At 47.6% G+C, this 20,929-nt stretch overlaps 1 protein-coding gene across 1 annotated transcript in view; it reads right to left on the bottom strand.

Moving 5' to 3' along the window:
• SMCHD1 (structural maintenance of chromosomes flexible hinge domain containing 1) overlaps nt 1-20,929 on the bottom strand; it is a 238,536-nt gene that overhangs the window by 8,503 nt on the left and 209,104 nt on the right. Inside the window, exons 37-39 of the mRNA XM_078777400.1 lie at nt 18,914-19,023; nt 18,657-18,727; nt 18,318-18,489 (exon numbers count right to left, since the gene is read on the bottom strand). Coding sequence (XP_078633526.1) covers nt 18,318-18,489; nt 18,657-18,727; nt 18,914-19,023 — 353 coding nt within the window. The remainder of the gene's footprint in view (nt 1-18,317; nt 18,490-18,656; nt 18,728-18,913; nt 19,024-20,929) is intronic.

Below are 20,929 nucleotides of genomic sequence, written 5' to 3'. Positions count from 1 at the left end.
CGCTTCTAGCGCTTCTGACTACAGCACACCTTAAAATTAAAAAAACTTCGGGTCTACAATCTCTAAGATCTCGAGAACCCGTGGACGGATTTGCGAGCGGAAAGTACTGTTCGACTCGGGATGGTCCCAGGAATGTCACGGAGACATAAACATTTAAAAAATTTCGGGTTTTAAAATTAGCGTAGCAGAAGCATTGCCGGCGCAGAAGCGGCAGAAGAGAGAGGGATTCGAAGGGAGGGAGCGCAGCGCTTCTAGCGCTTCTGACTACAGCACACCTTAAAATTAAAAAAACTTCGGGTTTTAAAATTAGTGTGTTACGCGTAATTAGCGCTAGCAGAAGAGGGAGGGAATCTAAGGGAGGGAGCGCAGTGCTCCCTCCAGCGCTTCTGTTAGCGTAATTAGCGTATTTCGGAACGTTAACCACAGACTAACGTCTACCGTCTACAACACCACTACCGTCTACCGGACCGCCTGCAACCCCACTTCCATTAACCAGCCCGCCGGCAACCCCACTACCGTCTACCAGGCCACCTACAACACCGGTAACAGGTGAGTTAACAATATTAACTTACAAAATATGTTAAGTGTTCAAGTTTTTGTAAATTTGCATCATTTAACAAGCCGCAATTTTACATTGTCAATTAAACCACCCAACCCCACTACCGTCTACTAGCCCGCCTACCAGTGTTCACAATAATCATAATTTTTAGAATTATGTATCCCGATAACGTCTGCCAGCCCGCATACACTCTCCACTACGCCCAGTTTTGACTTGCGCATTTTTTTTTTTACTACGCCGCTGAACTATTGTTGCTATAATCTCTGCTTAACTTAAGGCAGTTAAATTTAACATTTATGGTTATTGTTCACTTCAGATATGCCAAGAAAGAGGCCAGCTCTCGGACGCAATACGGCTGCCGCCAAAAGATTCCGTGCTGCGCGGGAAGCAGAACAGCCAGAGCAACGGCAAGTACGACTTGATGCAAATCGCCGTCGCAACGCCGCAGCTCTACAGACTTCACAAGCACGAGCCAGTGAGACCGTCGAGCAACACCGTCACTCCAATAGCATGGCCTTCACCTATGACCGCGGTAACCCAGTGAATTTTGCAAATGTTGGACAAATGAACGACAAGTGCAGGCATTGTGCAGCTATGAAGTTTAATGGAGAGACAAAAGGGGTGTGCTGCAGTGATGGCAAAGTCATCCTTACCCCTTACCCAGCCCTACCACCATTTCTCAATGAGCTCATCTCTGGTACAGATGCCACCAGCAGGCACTTCCTTGCCAACATCAGAAGGTACAATGGATCATTTGCGATGACAAGCTTTGGTCACAAAGACGCAGCAGTCCAGGGTTGGAACCCCAGCTTCCGCATTCAGGGCCAGGCCTTTCATCGCATTGGTTCCTTGCTACCACCTGAGGAGGGTCAGCCTAAGTTCCTACAAGTCTACTTCCTGGACTCTCATGCTGATGAACTGACAGCCAGGAACCACAGCAGCCTTAATCCACATATTCTTAGGAATCTTACCATCTGGTTTCATGACAACAATCACCTGATCCGACAACTCAAGACAGCTCATGATGTTCTTGCTGAGGGAAGCAACAATGAAGAGAGGCAGATCATCATCAGGGAGGACAAGAGGCCACACGGAGAGCATGCCCGTCGCTACAATGCCCAGTCAGCACCAGAAGTGGCCATCCTGATGGACAATGAGCCTACAAATCCCCGAGACATAGTCCTCAGGCTTCGAGATGGTGAACTCAAGAGGATCAGCGAGCTGCATGCATCCTATGATTCACTCCAGTACCCAATCATCTTCCCGTATGGCACAGACGGATACAGTGTGTATCTACAGGCCCGAACTGCTGCAGGACAGGATGGAGGGCGCAAGGTCAGCCAGCTTCAATACTACAGCTACCACCTCATGGTAAGAGAGGGCAACCACCTACTGCAAATGGGACGCCTCTTTCAGCAATTTCTGGTGGACATGTACTGCAAGATAGAAACTGAGAGATTGGGCTGGATCCGTCGTGAGCAGAAGACCTTGCGCGCTGATGACTATGTGAGCCTGCGTGACAGCCTGTTTGCTGGTGATGGAGATCCACACAATGTGGGACAAAGCGTTGTACTCCCAGCAACATACACTGGTGGCCCCCGCTGGATGCATGAAAAACAGAGCGATGCCATGGCCTATGTCCGCCGTTTTGGAAAGCCTGACTTCTTCATAACCATGACCACCAACCCCAAATGGACTGAAATTCAGGAAAACCTGCAGCCAGGACAAGAGGCACAAAACCGCCCTGACATCATAGCTCGGGTCTTTCGTCAAAAGCAAAAGAAGCTCATGGAACTACTCAAACATGGAGCTTTCGGCAAGATGCAAGCCTTCCTGTACACCATTGAGTACCAGAAGCGTGGTCTCCCTCATGCACATATCCTTCTGTGGCTTGCTCCCGAGAGCAAGGTCAGACCTGATGACATTGACCTGGTGATCAGTGCTGAGATTCCCGACAAGGAGATAGATCCGGAACTGCACAAGATGGTCATGGCTCATATGATCCATGGCCCATGTGGACATCTCAATCAGAACAGTCCTTGCATGAGGGACCGCAAGTGCGCCAAGGATTTTCCAAAGCCATTCTTGCAGAGCACAGAGCAAGGAAATGACTGCTACCCCAAGTATCGGCGTCTCAAGCCAGAGGATGGTGGTCACATTGGGGAGATCAACATGCACCAGCTGGGAAGACAATTGGAGCAAGTGGTCAGCAACCAGTGGGTGGTACCATACAACCCATTCCTCCTCCGCCAATTCAACAGCCACATCAATGTTGAGATATGCTCCAGCATTAGTAGCATCAAGTACATAACCAAGTATGTGACCAAGGGGACTGACCAGGCTGTCTTTCAACTGCAGCGCATCGGGGCTGGAGACTGTCCAGTGGACGAAGTCACTCAGTTCCAGAATGCTCGCTATGTGGGTAGCAGTGAGGCAGTATGGAGGATCCTGGAGCACCCCATATCTCAGCACTTTCCCCCTGTTGTGGGACTTGCCGTGCACCTAGAGAATGGTCAGAGAGTCTACTTTAATGCTGAAAATGCCCTGGAAAGGGCACAGAGACCACCGCCAGCCACCACACTCACTGCTTTCTTTGATCTCTGCAGCCATGATGATTTCGCCAAGACACTCAAGTACCATGAGGTGCCACAGTACTACACCTGGGATAAGTCAAGCAAGAAGTGGACCAGGCGCAAGCAAGGAGGCGTGGTTGTTAGAGGAGATTTTACTGTCCACGAAGTTTCAGCTATTGGCCGCATGTACAGCATCAGTCCACGGCAAGGCGACTGCTACTACGTTCGCCTCCTTCTGACTGACATATGTGGTCCCACTTCCTTCAATGCCCTGAGAAGTGTAGATGGTCAAGAATTGTCCTTCCGTGAAGCATGCCTGGCAAGAGGACTCTTGGAAAATGACCAGCATCTTCACCTTGCTATGGAGGAAGCAGGAATCAGCCAGTCAGCATCAAACCTCAGGAGCCTATTGGCCATCATTCTCACCAGCTGCTTCCCCAGCAATCCACGTGCACTCTGGGAGGACTTTCGTAACGTTAATTTTTCAACTTCATCCGATTGACATGGGACCAACGGCATGTGACAAAGAGTGAAACATACAGGCTACATTTATTTGACGACAATGAGTTCCGACTTCCGACCTCGGTGGGATGACAGGCTGAGTCAACCCCCCTGGTGTGAAGGGGGAGGAGGAGGGGAGGGGGAAGAGAAGGGGAGGGGAACGAGGGGGAAGGGGATGGGAGGGGGGAGGGGAGGGGGAAGGGGGAGGGGGAGGGGGAAGGGGGAGGGGAGGGGGGGGAGGGGAAAGGGGGGGGAGGGGGAGGGGAGGGGCCCTTCTTCCCCTGGGCACCCCCGCACCCTTCCCTCCCCCCCTTCCCCTCCCCCCCTCCCCCCCTTCCCCCTCCCCCCCCATTCCCCTCCCCTCCTCTTCCCCCTCCCCTCCTCCTCCCCCGCTTCCCCCTCCCCCCTCCCCCCCCGTTCCCCTCCCCTCCTCTTCCCCCTCCCCTCCTCCTCCCACTCCCGTGCAAAGCCGGGTACCTCTGCTAGTTGTATATGTAGGAGAGAGAACATCACATGCTTCAAACTCGAGTTATGGTCTGCACGATGATTCTTAAACGGCACATATCCTTTGACCTGTTGCGCCCAACATTGAATCCGTTCATGTTTAGCTTTGTATTGCTGTCCATCCTTGTGCCAAGTTTGCTTGTAATACACTTCAGTGGTTCACAAGTTATTGCAGTAACAAGTTCTCAATTAACCCTGTACCCTGCTGCTTGACCTTTTCAACACAAAATGCAACCAGTTCACATGACCTTTGACCTTTAAGGGCCAAAATCGAATCGGTCTGGATCCGGACCTAAACCAAGATCTCATCGGCTTGTTCTTGTTATTCAACCTGTCCACCTAGTTTTGTCATAACCCACCCATAACTTTTTGAGATACGTGCTACTTATCATTTTGGCCCCATATCTCAATGATAAAGAATCACGTAAAAAGTTATAGTATCCGGATCCAGATCTTCACCAAAATCTAATCAATTCCTCCTTGTCGAACACCCAACCAGTCAACCATATTTCATCCGAATTTGTCCATAACTTTGAGATATCCGGCACACAGACAAACAAACAGACGGGTGAAAACAGCCTCTGGTGGGGGAGGTAACAAGTCTCTACGGATGTCGGGACTCACAGAAGAGCGAAACAACAAATGGCATGAAGACAGGACACTGATTAAGAGGTGGTGAGGAAGAGGCAAGCAAAATGCACCCAGAGAGTGCACAGGTTGAACCCAGAGAGGGCACAGGTTGAACCCAGAGAGGGCACAGGTTGAACCCAGAGAGGGCACAGGTCGAACCCAGAGAGGGCACAGGTCGAACCCAGAGAGGGCACAGGTTGAACCCAGAGAGGGCACAGGTTGAACCCAGAGAGGGCACAGGTCGAACCCAGAGAGGGCACAGGTCGAACCCAGAGATGGCACAGGTTGGACCCAGAGGGTGCACAGGTTGGACCCAGAGCGTGCACAGGTTGAACCCAGAGGGTGCACAGGTTGAACCCAGATAGGGCACAGGTTGGACCCAGAGAGGGCACAGGTTGAACCCAGAGAGGGCACAGGTTGAACCCAGAGAGGCCACAGGTTGAACCCAGAGAGGGCACAGGTTGAACCCAGAGAGGGCACAGGTTGAACCCAGAGAGGGCACAGGTTGAACCCAGAGAGGGCACAGGGTGAGCCCAGAGAGGGCACAGGTTGAACCCAGAGAGGGCACAGGTTGAACCCAGAGAGGGCACAGGTTGAACCCAGAGAGGGCACAGGTTGAACCCAGAGAGGGAACAGGTTGAACACAGAGAGGGCACAGGTTGAACCCAGAGAGGGCACAGGTTGGACCCAGAGAGTGCACAGGTTGAACCCAGAGGGTGCACAGGTTGAACCCAGAGAGTGCGCACAGGTTGAACCCAGAGAGTGCACAGGTTGAACCCAGAAAGTGCACAGGTTGAACCCAGAGAGGACACAGGTTGAACCCAGAGAGGGCACAGGTTGAACCCAGAGAGGGCACAGGTTGAACCCAGAGAGGGCACAGGTTGAACCCAGAGAGTGCACAGGTTGAACCCAGAGAGGGCACAGGCTGAACCCAGAGAGTGCACAGGTTGAACCCAGAGAGGGCACAGGTTGAACCCAGAGAGGGCACAGGTTGAACCCAGAGAGTGCACAGGTTGAACCCAGAGAGGGCACAGGTTGATCCCAGAGAGTGCATAGGAAAGTTCTCATCGGTAAGAAAAGTCATTGCCCAGGGACTGTTCAATAAATGTTCATGGTTGGGAGGGAAGACCCCAATTCTCTCGGTGTAAATGTGTATCGTATAGTATTGCCTGGTGGGTGCCGCCAGTATTAAGGGGTCATAACTATAGAAGTGGGGAATGATCATTTGTGTGTTTGCATGTGCTTGCCTTTCTCTTTTATTATTTTGTAGTGTTGAGAATCATGGAGGAGTTAGAACACAGTACGGATCAGGACATAACAGAACAGGGGAGAGGGGGAACAGTGACCAGAGAAGGGAGGGAGACACACACAACAACAGCAGGGTTGAAAAATCAAATACATGGAGACAGACAAACAAGGGATGCTGTGGTATGAAAGAGGGGTAGGGAAGGACACAGGGGGAGGACAAGATAGAGACAAAAAAATTTTATCAGGAAGAGTAAAAGGATCATGATTTTTGATGGGAGATGATCTGAGATGGTGGTGAACATCTTGAAGACTTGAAAGGAAGAGTGATATTGAACAGAATGTGGAAGTGGGTTCCACAGGTGGGAAAAAAAAGAGAAACGAATGAGTGGTGGATCCTGGATTGAGGTAGTTTCACCAGAAAGTGGTTCATGGTGGACCGTGTGCACCCTGCAGAAACCTGAAGGTGACATTTAGCACGGAAGGAGCAAAGGGTGCAAGACCAGGACGGAGGCAGTAGCAGACAGAGACCAAAGGCCTGTTTGCATTGTGAAAGTAATAGGCCCAGAGACTATTTCAGAGCAAATGGAGGTGGTGTTTGAACGTTCACACATTGTCAAACAAGAATTTCCTCCCCCAAATAAACAATGATTCACGAAGCTCATCACAGTGCTGTTCGATCATGTGACATTTTTGTTACCAGTTACACCATTTGCCCAATCTGTGGACAGGGTCGCATTATTGAGCGTTTCAATGAATATCAGGCCACACTTTCTGGGTTGGCGTTTCTAAGCAGCCAATTAGAATTCAGAAGCCTGCAGGGCAACACCAGCATGCTTCAAGAAGACTACTCACCCCTTTCTAAAGCCCTGGGCCCAGCTCGTATCTCGTCCACATGGAAACAACATTTTAAACTCCTCAAGAGGAATAAGAGTGAATTAAATATTTAATTATATTTTGTAGGTATACCGTGAGGTCGACGGTTTATCTTTTGTAATTGTACTTTGAGGATGTAAAATTTGGCGTGCATGCGTGTGTCCGACTTGTATGCACTCCGAAATAGCTGTACGGAATGAGTTGAAATTTGATGTAGGCTATGAGCCAAGGGGGTTGGTCGGTACCATACAGATGGAGTAAGGCTCATTGTGATTTTTAGCAAGATATATGTCCCTAGATATGAAAAAAAAGTGATAGCAGTGTATAACTCTCGGCCATCTCTGTGTTATCACCCGAAATATTATTATACGCCTGCTTTGCTTCGCCAAAAAATGTGATATTTGCTAAAATTGGAATAAATATGTTTTTAAGGACCACAGAGTGCCAATAATTTGCATACTGGATGCCAACTAATATAGTAATAGAAATATAGAACATTTGTGGGGGTTATTTATCAAAATATTGATATAATGACAAAAAATATGTAAAATTTAGTGAAAAAGTGGTCGAAATCGCTTCGAGTTCAGAATTCACATTGTACATTTTTGTCAATATTTCAAAAATGAAAACTCCCAGAGTAACATTTGACCCCTCAAAATCTTCGCAAGGAACCACTGCATTGGAATATATCATTACTTTGTAATATGGTGGTTGTTTGGGGCACATATTTTGGCAAAGTTCAAAATATGTTCAACCATACCCCCTAATTTTGATATTTTGGAACGAAACATAGCTTTTGAACATTTTAGGTTTATTCGTCTACTACTTTTGGTATCTCAGTGTAATTTTTGGTATTAGCTAGTATCCTAAAGTAGGTTTGTAACATCAGCTACATTATATTTCACAATGCATGCAAACTTGCTCCACACTCTAGGTTTATCATGATCTCTCGAACAAATACGATCTCGATCTCGATCTCGGCACTCTGTGGTCCTTAAAAACATATTTATTCCAATTTTAGCAAATATCACATTTTTTGGCGAAGCGAAGCAGACGTATAATAATATTTCGGGTGATAACACAGAGATGGCCGAGAGTTATACACTGCTATCACTTTTTTTTCATATCTAGGGACATATATCTTGCTAAAAATCACAATGAGCCTTACTCCATCTGTATGGTACCGACTGGTCAATTTGGGGGGGTCTGGCTCATAGCCTAATGATTGTACTCGGGATGTGCCCGGGAAGGATAAAGGCACTAAAACACGATTGGTAGTTAGTTGTGGGGGTTCGAGATGGGAGGCGTTTCCGGGAGATGCAAGTTCTCTATGTAAATGTGTACCGTACAGCGCTACCTGGTGGTGGTGGGAGAGGCTTCACAAGTCACCTGTTGAGATGACATACAGTTTTGTACTGCACACGTGTCATAGTGCAATTGCTTTACTGACCCCCTGTGAGTGGGAGCCGGCATAACGTTCCCGTAGGGAGCGGTGTTTGTGTTAAACTACATTTATGTCGGAATATTGTTCAATCATTTTATGTCACATTTGTCGTCATTCCAAAAAAGTCTGTTTTCTGTTGGAATTGGCTGCAGTGTTTGACGTATTAGGAAAAAACGGCCCCGACCTCGCTTCGCTTGGCCTCGGTTGAGTTATTAACAAATCAGGAAAACAATGTTTTAAAAACATGGTTCATCTCAAACATTTCCAATTATGTTACTTTGGATTGTGTTATAATATAAATATGAGGCTATTAAACTGTTTTTTAAGTAACTGTTTTGTTTCTCCTCTCCCCAAGCCCTCTCCCTCCCACAGATCTCCCAATGTCCCTGTTCTCAAATGTTGGACATGTGTGCTTCCCTCTCTCTCCCTTTCTTGTCTCCCGCTCCCTTGATCATATGTTTTTTGTTTCAGTTTGTTTTTATGTGATTAATGTTAGCTCTTACACGAGCCTCGATCTTGTACACAAAATCCTAGGGGATTAAGTAGAATATGTGGCCAACACAACACTTAGAAATCACATCATTTTCTTCACTTTTGTTTTGTCTTTCTAAACAATGGGGCCTTAAATGCATCGAGAGAGTATAAAAAAACAAGTCAAAAGGAAACGGAATGACAAAATCATAGATATTCCAATGTTGGAAGCAAGAATACATCTCAATTAGCAAATATTATGCACACAACAACACAACAACATGCATTTTAAGGCCATTTTCCCTGCGAGAGCGGGGATTAGCCTTGCGGTCCCCATGACAATCTTCTCCATTTTGCCCTATTTTCTGCATCTCTCCTTGTTAACCCCCTTGCCCACATTTCTTCTTCCACCATCTTTAGCCAAGTCTTTCTCGGTCTTCCCCGTCCTCTACTTCCTTCTACATTCATTTCCATCACTCTTCTCAACCAGTCACTTTCATCCTTCCTCAACACATGACCAAACCATCTCAACCTGTTCATCTTCACAGCATCAATCACAGGCTCTATTCCCATCATCTTTCGCAATTCATCATTTGTCTTCCTCTCTCTCTCAACGATACTCCGAACATCCACCGAACCATTCGCATTTCCACCCTTTCCAGCCTTCGTTGCTGCTCTACGTTCATTACCCATGTCTCGCTCCCATAAATCATAACACTTCTCACACATGCAGCATACACCTTTCCCTTCAGCTTCAACGACACTCCCCTCCTCATCAGCACGCCGCTCAGTTCCCGAAACTTCTTCCATGCACATCTCACTCTTGCAACCGTTGCCGAGTCTGATCCACCTTCTCCATTCAGCATGTCTCCGAGGTAGCAAAATGTTTTCACACCTTCCAGCTTCACGCCGTCTCCAAGATCCAACTCAACATTTCCTCCATCTGCACCTCCCTCTGTGCACACCTTACATTTGAATGTAGCTGCCACACTGGTTAATGACCCTCTCAGACCACGACATTTTTGATGAACCCACTCAGCGCACATTGTACATTGAATGGAGTTCACTCCGACACCCTTCATGCACACAGCACATGGCCACTTCCCAGTTCTTTCCACCTCACCACATGCTTTACCACTTGGCATCACCTTCGTCTTTCCTATATTCACATTCAGACCTTTTGTCTCCATACATTCCTTCCACTTGTTCATCTTTTCCTTCAGTCCATCCATATTTTCCGCAATCAACACCAGATCATCTGCATACAACAACTCCCATGGTAAACCCTCCTTTACGTTCTGAGCCAGCACCTCCATCACAGCTACAAATAGTAGTGGACTTAGTACCGACCACTGATGCACTCCCACCTTCACCTCAAACTCACCACTGTTCCCGTCCTTCGTTCTTACAGCTGTGCGCGCTCTTTTGTACATTGCCATCACTACTCTGATCAACCATTCCTCCACTTCTAACTTCCTCAATGCCCATGTCAATACTTTGCGTGGAACCCTATCGAATGCTTTCTCCAGATCAACAAACCCAAGAAACAACTTCTTCCACTTCTCCATGTACTTCTCCTGCAACTGCCTCACAATAAAGAGCGCGTCTGTCGTTCCTCTTCCTGGCATAAATCCAAACTGCATTTCGTCGATCTTCACCTTCTTCCTTATCCTTCTCTCCAACACCCTTTCCAATACCTTCATTCCATGCTCCAATAACTTTATCGCTCGGTACGAGCCACACTCCAGAGGGTCACCTTTCCCCTTGTATAGAGGGACGAGGGTACTCAGTTCCCAATCCACTGGAATGCGGCCTTCTTTCACCACCAGATTACTGTCATTCTCTTCACACCCCAACTTCCTGCTGCCTTCAACATATCTCCCACAACTCCCGTCGTCCCTCACGCTTTTCTACTCTTCATTGCTTTTATCGCTTCCTCAACTTCCTTCTCAGTTATCTTTTCTGCCGGTCCTAAAACTGGGTTACTCTCTATGTTGCCATCCCATTCATTCTCTGTATTCAACAGCATTTCCATATATCTTTTCCATCTTCCTTTAATTCCACCTGGGTCCACAACGATTTGTCCCACTTCATCCTTCAAGCAACTCACCACCATCATATCACACCTCTCTTTCGCTATCTGCTTTGCAATCCTGAATACCGCTCTCTGACCCTGTTCCAAATCCAAGCGTTCTCCGAACATTTTCCTACATGCCTCCTGCGCCTTTGCTCCCTCTTTCTTTGCAGCCTTCTTGGCTGCCTTATAACTTTCATGCTCTGCTTTTTCTGCTCCCGTACCCTTCGCCTTCTGCCACTCCTTGAACTTCTTCCTCTTCTCGTCAATCCTCTTTCCAACTTCATCATCCCACCACCATGTTTCCGAGTGCCTCGGTGGTCCTTTTGTCCATCCACATACCTCACCAACGGCTCCCAACAGACTATCTTTCATTGACATCCAACCACGTTCAAGCTCAACCACATCATCCTCTACCCTACTCAGCTTCTCTTTTAATGCCTCCTTTACTGTCACCTCTTTCAACCTCCACACCTTCATTCTCGGTTGGTACTTCACCCCCCGAGCTCTCCTCGCACCTCTCACCCTTATGTCGCAGACAACCAAGTGGTTCTGTGAGTAGGGTAGACAGCCTCCTCCCCCGGGATCACCTTTGTGTCCCGGAGGTGCCCCCTATCTCGCCTACGCACCATCAGGTAGTCGACGGTTGTCATCGACCCACCTGACGTGTATGTAACAAGCTTATTATCCCCTTTCTGGAACTGAGTATTACAAATCAACAAATCAGCTCCATCAGCAAACTCCAAAATCCTTTCACCTTCTCCATTTCTCACACCATATCCGTAACCCCCATGAACTCCCTCAAAACCGTCCATACTCCTTCCCACATGTCCATTTCGGTCTCCTCCTACCACAACAACTTCCTCATCTTTCATGTTTTCCATCAGCTTCTCTATCGCACACCAGAACTTGTCCTTCTCTTCATCGCTCCGACCAACCTGTGGAGCATATCCCGAGATGACGTTCACCAAGAGCTTTCCAATCATCATTTTCACCATCATCAACCTATCACTCACTCTAGTCACACTCACCACACTGTCTACAAACTCCTCAGAAAACAGGACACCAACACCATTCATGCCCTCTGGGCACCCTTGCCACACAAACTTGTATTTCTGTCCCTGCCTACCCTTCACCATTCTCACACCACTTCCCTTCCATCTCGTCTCTTGCACACAACATATGTCCACTCTTCTTGTGATCAATACTTCCACCACTTCTCCTGATCTCCCGGTCATTGTCCCTACATTCCATGTCCCAAACCTCAGAAACAGATCTCCACTTCGGTCTGTACCCTGCCCATATGTAGTTGTAATTGTCATGGTTCTCTTTTTGAGGCAATGTTTTTATAGCCGGATGCCCTTCCTGATGCCAATATGCACACAAATGAATGAAATGGGCGAAGAATGTTACGGATTCGGGGGTCGGCTCTCCCCTTATCAAGGGGGGGGGGGGCGGTTAATCCCCTTGTCCTGGAAGCTACAATGCTCCTCCCAGTCAGTCTTGGGTGGGGTGATTGGTCAATTTGGGTCCCAAATACCTAATTCACCAACACCGACTGCAAGCAGGGAAATAACTCCCGCTCGAACCACGGATAAGATGGAAATTGCCGAGCGGTTAGCCTTCCGCGGCCCGAGCCATTAACCAAGAGACTAATCCCGATTCTGAGCGGTTCCGAAATCGTGCCACAGGTACTCAATTGAGAAAAGACTAAGGCGATCGGGTAAGAAGAAACCAGAGTATCGGAAGAACAGGTGAATTTATTTACAAACCAAGGAGGAAACGAAAGGAATATACAAGGAAGAAGAAGAAGAAGCAGGACACAGGGCAGGCTTACCTATACAGTCTTAGCTTAACGACCCCAGACGAACATACACACTCACACGGGATGGTAGCTGGTCGGGGGGGAAGGTCCAGGAAGATGGTTCCAGGTAGGTCGACTCCGTCCAGCCTCCGGTTCCGCGGGCGAAGAATGGCAGGCAGCTTCACGTGTCGCCGACCGCGAGCGGACCTTACATATATCGAGGGGCTGGGATGCTGCGTACGTAATACGTTTATCGAGCAAGCGCTCTCTCTCTCTCTCTCGCAAGTTCAACAAGGGCTTTCCGAAGCAGTTGGTCAAAGAGCTCTGCGCAGCTTCGTCTCTCAGCCAGACCCCACCAAGCGCCGTCTCCAACCCGAGTCGACTCCGTAAAAAGGCTCGCGCAGGCGCTTATATAACGCGCTTAAAGATCAATGCGCGCACTTGGAAACCACGCCCGCCAGCGAGCTCACCTCAGCCCTGGTTGGCTGGTAAGGGCTTACCGGCTCCGCCCTTGACGGCGAGTTGACAGGGCCACGCCTTGCTCTTGTTGTTCCGCCCCCTTTTTCCTCGGGCCGACCGCATGGTTAATGGCGTTGCTTGGGCGGAAGCTCAGCGAGGCAGCGAACGCTGCTAACAAAAGGCGCATAATAGAATTGGAAGGGACAAGGCACCGTCTATAGGGGCGCATAATGGCGCCGTTTGGAGAGAGCGATTGGAAAATGAGCGAATGGGGCCTATCTTATTTGATTAATGCAACGCAGATTCAACTATTGGGAACACGGCCTTATCTAAAACACATACTAATGAAATAACTAAAGTTCCTATGGTGGCCTAAGTGTTGCATATGGACTAATTAAGGGTGCGACGACCTTTAACCTTTTAATAATGGAATATTTACAAGAATTATTTACAAAGTGAGGGTTGTAAAACCGCAACAATATGTCCACTCTTCTTCTGATCAATACTTCCACCACTTCTCCTTATCTCCCTGTCATTTTCCCTACATTCCATGTCCCAAACCTCAGAAACCGATCTCCACTTCGGGCTGTACCCTGCCCATATGTAGTTGTAATTGTCATGGTTCTCTTTTTGAGGCAATGTTTTTATGGCCGGGTGCCCTTCCTGACGCCAATATGCACACAAATATTATGCACACAAAGAATAATAATAATAATAAATAAAAATAAAAATTCCGGGGGATTTAATTTGTCATGTCCAATACGTCATGTTTTGCCCATTAAGCCGCTCCCCCCAAATGGCATCCCGTGTGGTTTACAACACGGAACACAAATAACGGACACAGGTACCTGGCTAAATCAGCGCGGCAACGTGGAAGAAGCACTCGTAAAACGTGAGATCACAACGTGCAGGTGCAAGACCGATTCGGGCCTCACGGCATAGGTCTCTCAGACAAAGAACAGAGCCATGCACTTCCCTGCCCGGCTCAATTATGAATCGGTTGTGCCACTCGGAACAGAACGTGGGAACGGGGCATCGAGTTGTGAAGAAATACGCTTCGACTTAATAACTGTTATTTGTCCATGTCCAGGCCTTTTCAGAACCACAAGGTCCAAAACATTTATCAACAAGAAAATCTATAAGGGCACTCTGTAGAGCATACCTCCGCCAGGCTGAACATTTTACATTTCGTATCCCACCGATAGGCCGGATCTAGATCCAGACCTGAACCAAAATCGAATAGACTTGTTCTTGTCGCCTACCCAACTCATCCACCAAGTTTAATCCGAATCCATCCACAACTTTTTGAGATGTCGTGCTATGTTTCGTTTTTGTCCCCATCTCTCAATTGATAATGAATCACTTGGAATTAAAAAATTCTCAATCCGGATCTGTATCTTCATAAAAATCGAATCGAGGCGTCCTTGTCACAAACCCAACCTGTGCATCAAGTTCCGTCCGAATCCGTCCACAACTTTTTGAGATATCCTGGTTACAGACAAACAGACAGACAGGGGTAAAAACAAAACCTCCCTCTACCTTTGCTTGTGGAGGGGTTTTTTTGTTTTTTTTTTGAATGCAAGATCGAGGCTCGTGAAAGAGCTAACATTAATCACACAAAAAAAATCAAACAGACACATAAAACATATAATAAGGGGAGCGGTAGACAAGATGGGGAGAGAGGGGGAAGGACACAAACACAACATTTGAGAGCAGGGACATCGGGAGATCTGTGGGAGGGAGAGGGCTTTGGGGGGGGGGGGGGTGGGGAGTATAAAACAAATGGACACTGCAAGGACTTCCAGGAAAGAAGTTGGAATTTCAAAAAAGTGGATCAGGGGTGAATTAGCGGGGATAGAAAAGATCAAGGTTTTGGATGGAAGATAAGAGATGGTGGTGAACAGCTGTTTTAAAGACCTGGAGGGAGGAGTGGGATTGAAGAGAGTGAGGGAGTTTGTTCCAGAGGCGGGAGAAAAGATGAATGAAAGAGTGAAGGTGAGCAGAGAGTTGATTTTGGCAGTTTAACCATAATACCCCCATTCCACTTACGCCAATCGACCACGATCTGCACAACGGGAACGATCCTATTTGGAACGGGATCAATCGGCATGATCGTAAACGGAACGTCTTCGATCTTTGTCGATCGGGACAAAAAAATAGATCGGGGCGATTTTTTAAACATGTTTAAAATTTCCATCCCGATCTGAAATAGCGGGACTGATCGTGATTACAGCGTGAATGCAACGTAGTCCATCGGAATGATCGTAGTTAGAACGGCTTGATCGTAGTTAGAACGGCTTGATCGTGATTACAGCGTCGTTGCAGCGGGAGGATTATCTTGTGCCGTTTCGACGACGATCGTTACCTATCCGTCCCGCTCCAATGCCGATCAAAGCCGCTGTATATAAATCGGTTAAGTGGAATTGATAACTGCATGAGCCAAATTGCATTGCCCAATAACCCCATGGTCTAAAATTAAAAGCGGTACAAGTTAAACAAATATTATTAATGATCAATTTTACCGCTTTTAATTTTATGACCTTTTAATTAAGTGAATGCAAACTTTGATCCCCTCTACCCAGCAAAAACTTGTCAAATTTTTAGCTTTTATTTTGAAGACCTTTCATTTTGCAATGCATTTTCATCCCCTCAACCCAGCAATAATAACTTCTCCCTTTCCAACCAACACAAGGCAAACATTGAATCTCAAGTTTCATAATGTTTATTGTCACATGAATATCAATAGAAATCATTATCAATACAATACATAACAATACAACAATGTCCTCCAAAATGTCTTTCAACTCCTTCCCATAGTGTCTCTAATGATGTCTCACCATCCTCTCCTGCCATGGAACTGCACCAGCAGGGCTGTTAAAATAGAGTCTCAGTCCCTCCCTCTGACGCTTGGCCTCTACACTGTCCCTGTTACCTCGAACTGCCTGATCCACCTCTAACATGTTGGCTTGATCTCTCCATTCACCAGGGATGATGTTGTGTCGATAATCCTCCTGGACCACCTCGGCATGCTGAATACTTGGCCACCGGATGCGGAGCATGTTGTGCAGACAGATAGCAGTTTCGACCAGGTCACGCACCACCTCAGGATACTGTTGTAGTGTCTTGAGCAAGCATTGCCAACGGTTTGCCAAGATGCCAAAGGCGTTCTCCACCACTCGTCGACCCCTTGAGATGCGGTAGTTGTAGACGAGTTGTTCAGGAGAGAGTCCACGTCAGGCATAGGGTTTCATCAAGTAGGTGCGGAGAGCAAAGGCATCATCTCCAAGGATGATGAATGGCATCTCTTCATCATCGTTCCACATGGCCAGGGGGTCGGGGAATCCAATGGTTTCATTCTCTATGCACTCTTTGAGCTCCGAAGCATTGAAAATCTGAGCATCTGACATGTGTCCCATTCCACCAACATCCACCCACAAGAACTTATAGTCGGAGTCCACCAGTGCCATCAACACGATCGAGAAGAAGCCCTTGTAGTTGTGGTAGAGGCTGCCTGAGTTGGGTGCGCATCTGAGGGCGACGTGTTTGCCATCAAGAGCTCCGAGCACATGAGGGATGTTCCATTTACTTTCGAAATCATCAGCGACTTCTGTCCATTCTTCTGGGGTGGTAGGGCACTTCACCATTTCTTATTTGAACTCTGCAACGATGGCTTGACACACCTCCGGAATGAACTTGACGATGGTGTTTCTGCTGACCCTGAAGTCGTAGGAGAGAGTTGGGTAGAGGTCTCCTGTAGCCAGATGCCTCAGGGTGATGGCGAGCTTCATTCCAGGTTGTAGGGCCTTTCTCAGCCTGGTATCTTCTTTCTCAATCCTGGGGGTGATTCTGTGGAGGATTTCATCAAAGAGAGCAGGTGGCATCCTCACAAAGTTCTGGAAAGAGTTGATGTCCTCCAGCCTCAGTTCATTCATCAAGCGGTCGTAGTGCCCAAACTGCAATCTTCTTTCTTTTGTCAACCATGGCCGGACTCAGAACTGAGGGGCTCTTCTTCTTCTTCTCATTCTTCTTCTCACTTGAACAGCTCTTCTTTCATTAATTGCATATTGTTGGAGAAGTAGAGCGAGCTGCAGACGGCCATTTCTCTGATGTTGATCCATGGCTGTCTTCGACGATACTGATGATCGGCAAGCAAATCGGGCCCTATTTATACGGATCGGGACCTGAAATCTGCTTTTTAGTCGGTTTAAAGACGGGAATAGAGCGTAGTTAGATCGGTTTGGTCGGGAATGACATAGTTGAAACGGCAATAGATCGGCAGCATCGGCGTTGGATCAGTTTTCGATCGGCGGCGATCTGGAATGCATCGTGTCAGAGCGGCGGCGATCGGGAATGCATCGTGGTTACAGCGTACGCGAGCGGGAACACAGCGGCTCTAAACGGCTTCGATCGGGTCTTCAGGGACCCGATCTACCCACGATGAGCGTGGTTACAGCGTAGTGATCGTAATCGGAGCGTACTTAGGACGTAGATACAGCGTAGATGACCAGTTTTTTCCCAAAGTGTCCGGATCGCTCCCGACCTGGAGATCGGGGCTAATCGGGGCCAATCGGCATAAGTGGAATGGGGGCATAAGAGGGTTGCAGGCAGATCTTGTGCGTTCTGTAGGAATATTTGGGGGACAGAGCACAGAGAGAGCTGGGGGAGCAAGGCCGGAGAGGAGTCGGTAGAAGACAGATTCTTTATAATATAACATTAATTACCTCCATGTCGTTATTATAAGATTATTATAATATAATATAATATATTATAATAATATATAATATTAAGACTATTATAATATTAATAACCTCCATGTCATTATTATAATATTAAAATTATAATATTAAAATTCAATATTATAATGTGTCAATATTATAATATTAAAATAATTCCCCCTACCTCCCCCCCCCCCCCAATTCTTCCCGTGCCTCCTCCCCCCAAGCCCTCTCCCTCCCACATATGTCCCGATGTTCTTTGCTGTTGTACTTGTGTGCTTCCCTCTCTCTCCCCATCTTGTCTCCTGTTCCCTTTATTGTATGTTTTGTTTATCTGATTGGTTTTTTTGTGATTGATGTTAGCTCTTACACGAGCCTCCATCTTGTATACCAAAAAAAATAAAAATAAAAATCCATAGGGTATAATCATTACTCTTGTCACTGCGGACTGGGGTGGCTCACCAATCCTCGGGCACAGCTCGTGGTATTCGGGGGGCAAGGGCTCCCCAAAATGCGCTCCTCCGAGTCGCTCCAGTGGGGGAGCTTTGTTCTGGAAGCCTCCGAACTTGCCATTGCTGCGAATTCGGTCACCTGATCGAGTGAGCAATGCTGGGCAGTAACAACGTTTCACCACCTGGGGATCGAAAAGTCACAAGAGTGAGTGTATTGCGGATAGCAAAGAGAAAAGCGTCGCACCTCATAAAATGCTTGCAATCAGAATGAAATAAAAAGGTTGTTTGTCAAAAGCGGAAATGCTTCTGTCCGTTTCTGCTTGGATGTGACGAGGGGCTAAGGGCAAACCTCCTGTCTGTAGGCATTGGCGGAGTCCAACGTGTCCAATATGATTGTGTCTCCCAGAAATAGGCCAAATACTAGGGGGGGCACACAAAGAAAAGTGGAGGGTGGGGGCAGGGGTGGGGTTAAAAATCAAAAGTCGCATTAAATGGCAACGATATACCAACCACCATTTCTATGGATTGCCCAACCACTTACACATCATTCCCCTACAATCCGTTGCTCCTTGACTCGTAAATATTCCCCACTGCAGTCAAACCTACCCAAGCGACATTCGTTCTCATGAGATGGAAACATCAGGAGGTTTCGTGCGTAAACAGGGTTGCCAGTGGGATTGAAGAGAGGCTCATTATTCCGTATGTGTGGCAAAGGCCTGCGGGTGAAATTCACAATAAAAATCCCAGACACACTGTCGCGAGGGCAATAGTGATAAACAATGCATGTCCTTGGAGTTCACCCATAGCCTACTTCCTTGTGTAAATCTCAACTAAAAAAAAAAAAAAAAAAAAAAAAAAAAAAAAAACATTTCCTTCTCTGTTCTCATTCGTTTATTCATTCTTATTCGTTCGTTCGTTCTCCGACCACGTGTTTCTCCCCCATTTCCCCAGATAGTTTTCACTCATTAACCTTCAATGTTTACACTTTCCCCTCAAGTTATGTATTCCGTCATATTTTATAACACCTTTTTCTTCTTCTTCTTTAAAAGGCTGCTTTCGACTTGCTCACCAAATCAATTCATCCCAAAAAAAATATCCATCTCCTATAGTGCCTTTTTTCTACATTCCCTAAACTCTCCTGCACTCCATCCTCCATCCAGCGTCCTTAAACGTATTTTTAACTCGAAGGTCACAAGAAACTCATTTTGCAATAAATGTTCGTTTCCCATAAATCGTACACTTTCAAAAATCCAATCTCACCCCTCCCCTCCAAATCTTCCCCATAACCCCTCCCCTCCAAATCTTCCCCATCACCCCTCCCCTCCAAATCTTCCCCATCACCCATCCCTTTCAAATCTCCCCCCTTGCCCCCTCCCTCCTAAACTACCCCCTCACCCCTCCCCGCCAAGACGCCCCCTCGCCCCTCCCCTCCTAGAATCCTGCCTCACCCCTCCCCTCCAAATCTCCCCCATATCCCATCCCTTTCAAATCCCTCCCCTTGTCCCTTCCCTCCCAAACTCCCCCCTCACCCCTCCCCTTCAAATCTCCCCACCCTCATTGCTTCTCAATTTCCCCCTTCTCACTCCCCCTCCTCAAAGCGTCCTCCCCGCTTCTTCCCCCTTCAAACTCTCACCTCCATCTCCCCCAACCTTCTGCCTCGCTCTTCCCCCTCCTCAAATAACACCTCATTGTGGCTCACCCAATCACCATCAAACCTTTTGTCCGCCCCATCCTTCCCTTTCTCCGAGCTATTCTGAAATCTCTGACACACCTTCAACAGCTCTCCCTACCTCTTCCACCTCTTCCACATCTTACCCTACCCCTCCTCCCCCCTGTTCTGTATCTGATGCTCCCCCTTCCTCTTCATTAACGGTATGGACCTCAAACATCCGGGGCCTTCGTTCAAACTTAACTGATCTCTCCATACAGGTTGCTTCTGTCAAACCAGACGTGATCTGCTTAACAGAAACTTTCCTCCTTTATGATGTCTCTGATTCCATAGTATCTCTCCCGGGCTACTCCCTCCTCCGGTATGATAGACCTGAGCCTCGTCCTGGAGGCGGGGTTGCTATCTTTATCAAAAACTCTCTTCCTCACTCGCCCTGCACTGCACTCTCTCCACCTCACCCCCAGGAATACCTCTGGCTACGGCTTCCCCTTCGCTCCCACCTCTTGTTCATAGGTGTGTTGTACCGTCCACCAAACAGTGATGACTCCATCTACATCTCGCTGTCTGATGATATGGACCAACTTCTATCTACTCATCCCAACTCTCTCTTCCTCATATGTGGTGATTTCAACTGTCATCATGCCAGTTGGCTGGGTGTGGGTACCTCTCTCACCAGCCATGGCTCCTCAGCAAAGGACTTCTGCGACTCACTGGGACTGACACAATCTGTCAATTTCCCGACCCGGATCTCAGTCAACGGAACATCTTCTCTTCTGGACTTGGTTATGACTAACTTCCCTGAAAATGTCTGCTGCTCTTCTTCTGCTCCGATCGGATCATCTGATCATGTCCTTGTTAAAGTGGACATCTCTCTGACCATCCTCAGGGAGCCTGCTCAGCGTCGACGAGTCTGGCATTTCACTCAGGCCAACTGGCACGGTCTTCAAGCAGCC

The sequence above is a fragment of the Myxine glutinosa genome, chromosome 5 (genome assembly GCF_964187855.1).
Source record: "Myxine glutinosa chromosome 5, kmMyxGlut1.1, whole genome shotgun sequence".
Taxonomy (NCBI): domain Eukaryota; kingdom Metazoa; phylum Chordata; class Myxini; order Myxiniformes; family Myxinidae; genus Myxine; species Myxine glutinosa.
This window is presented reverse-complemented; position numbering and strand designations above follow the sequence as displayed.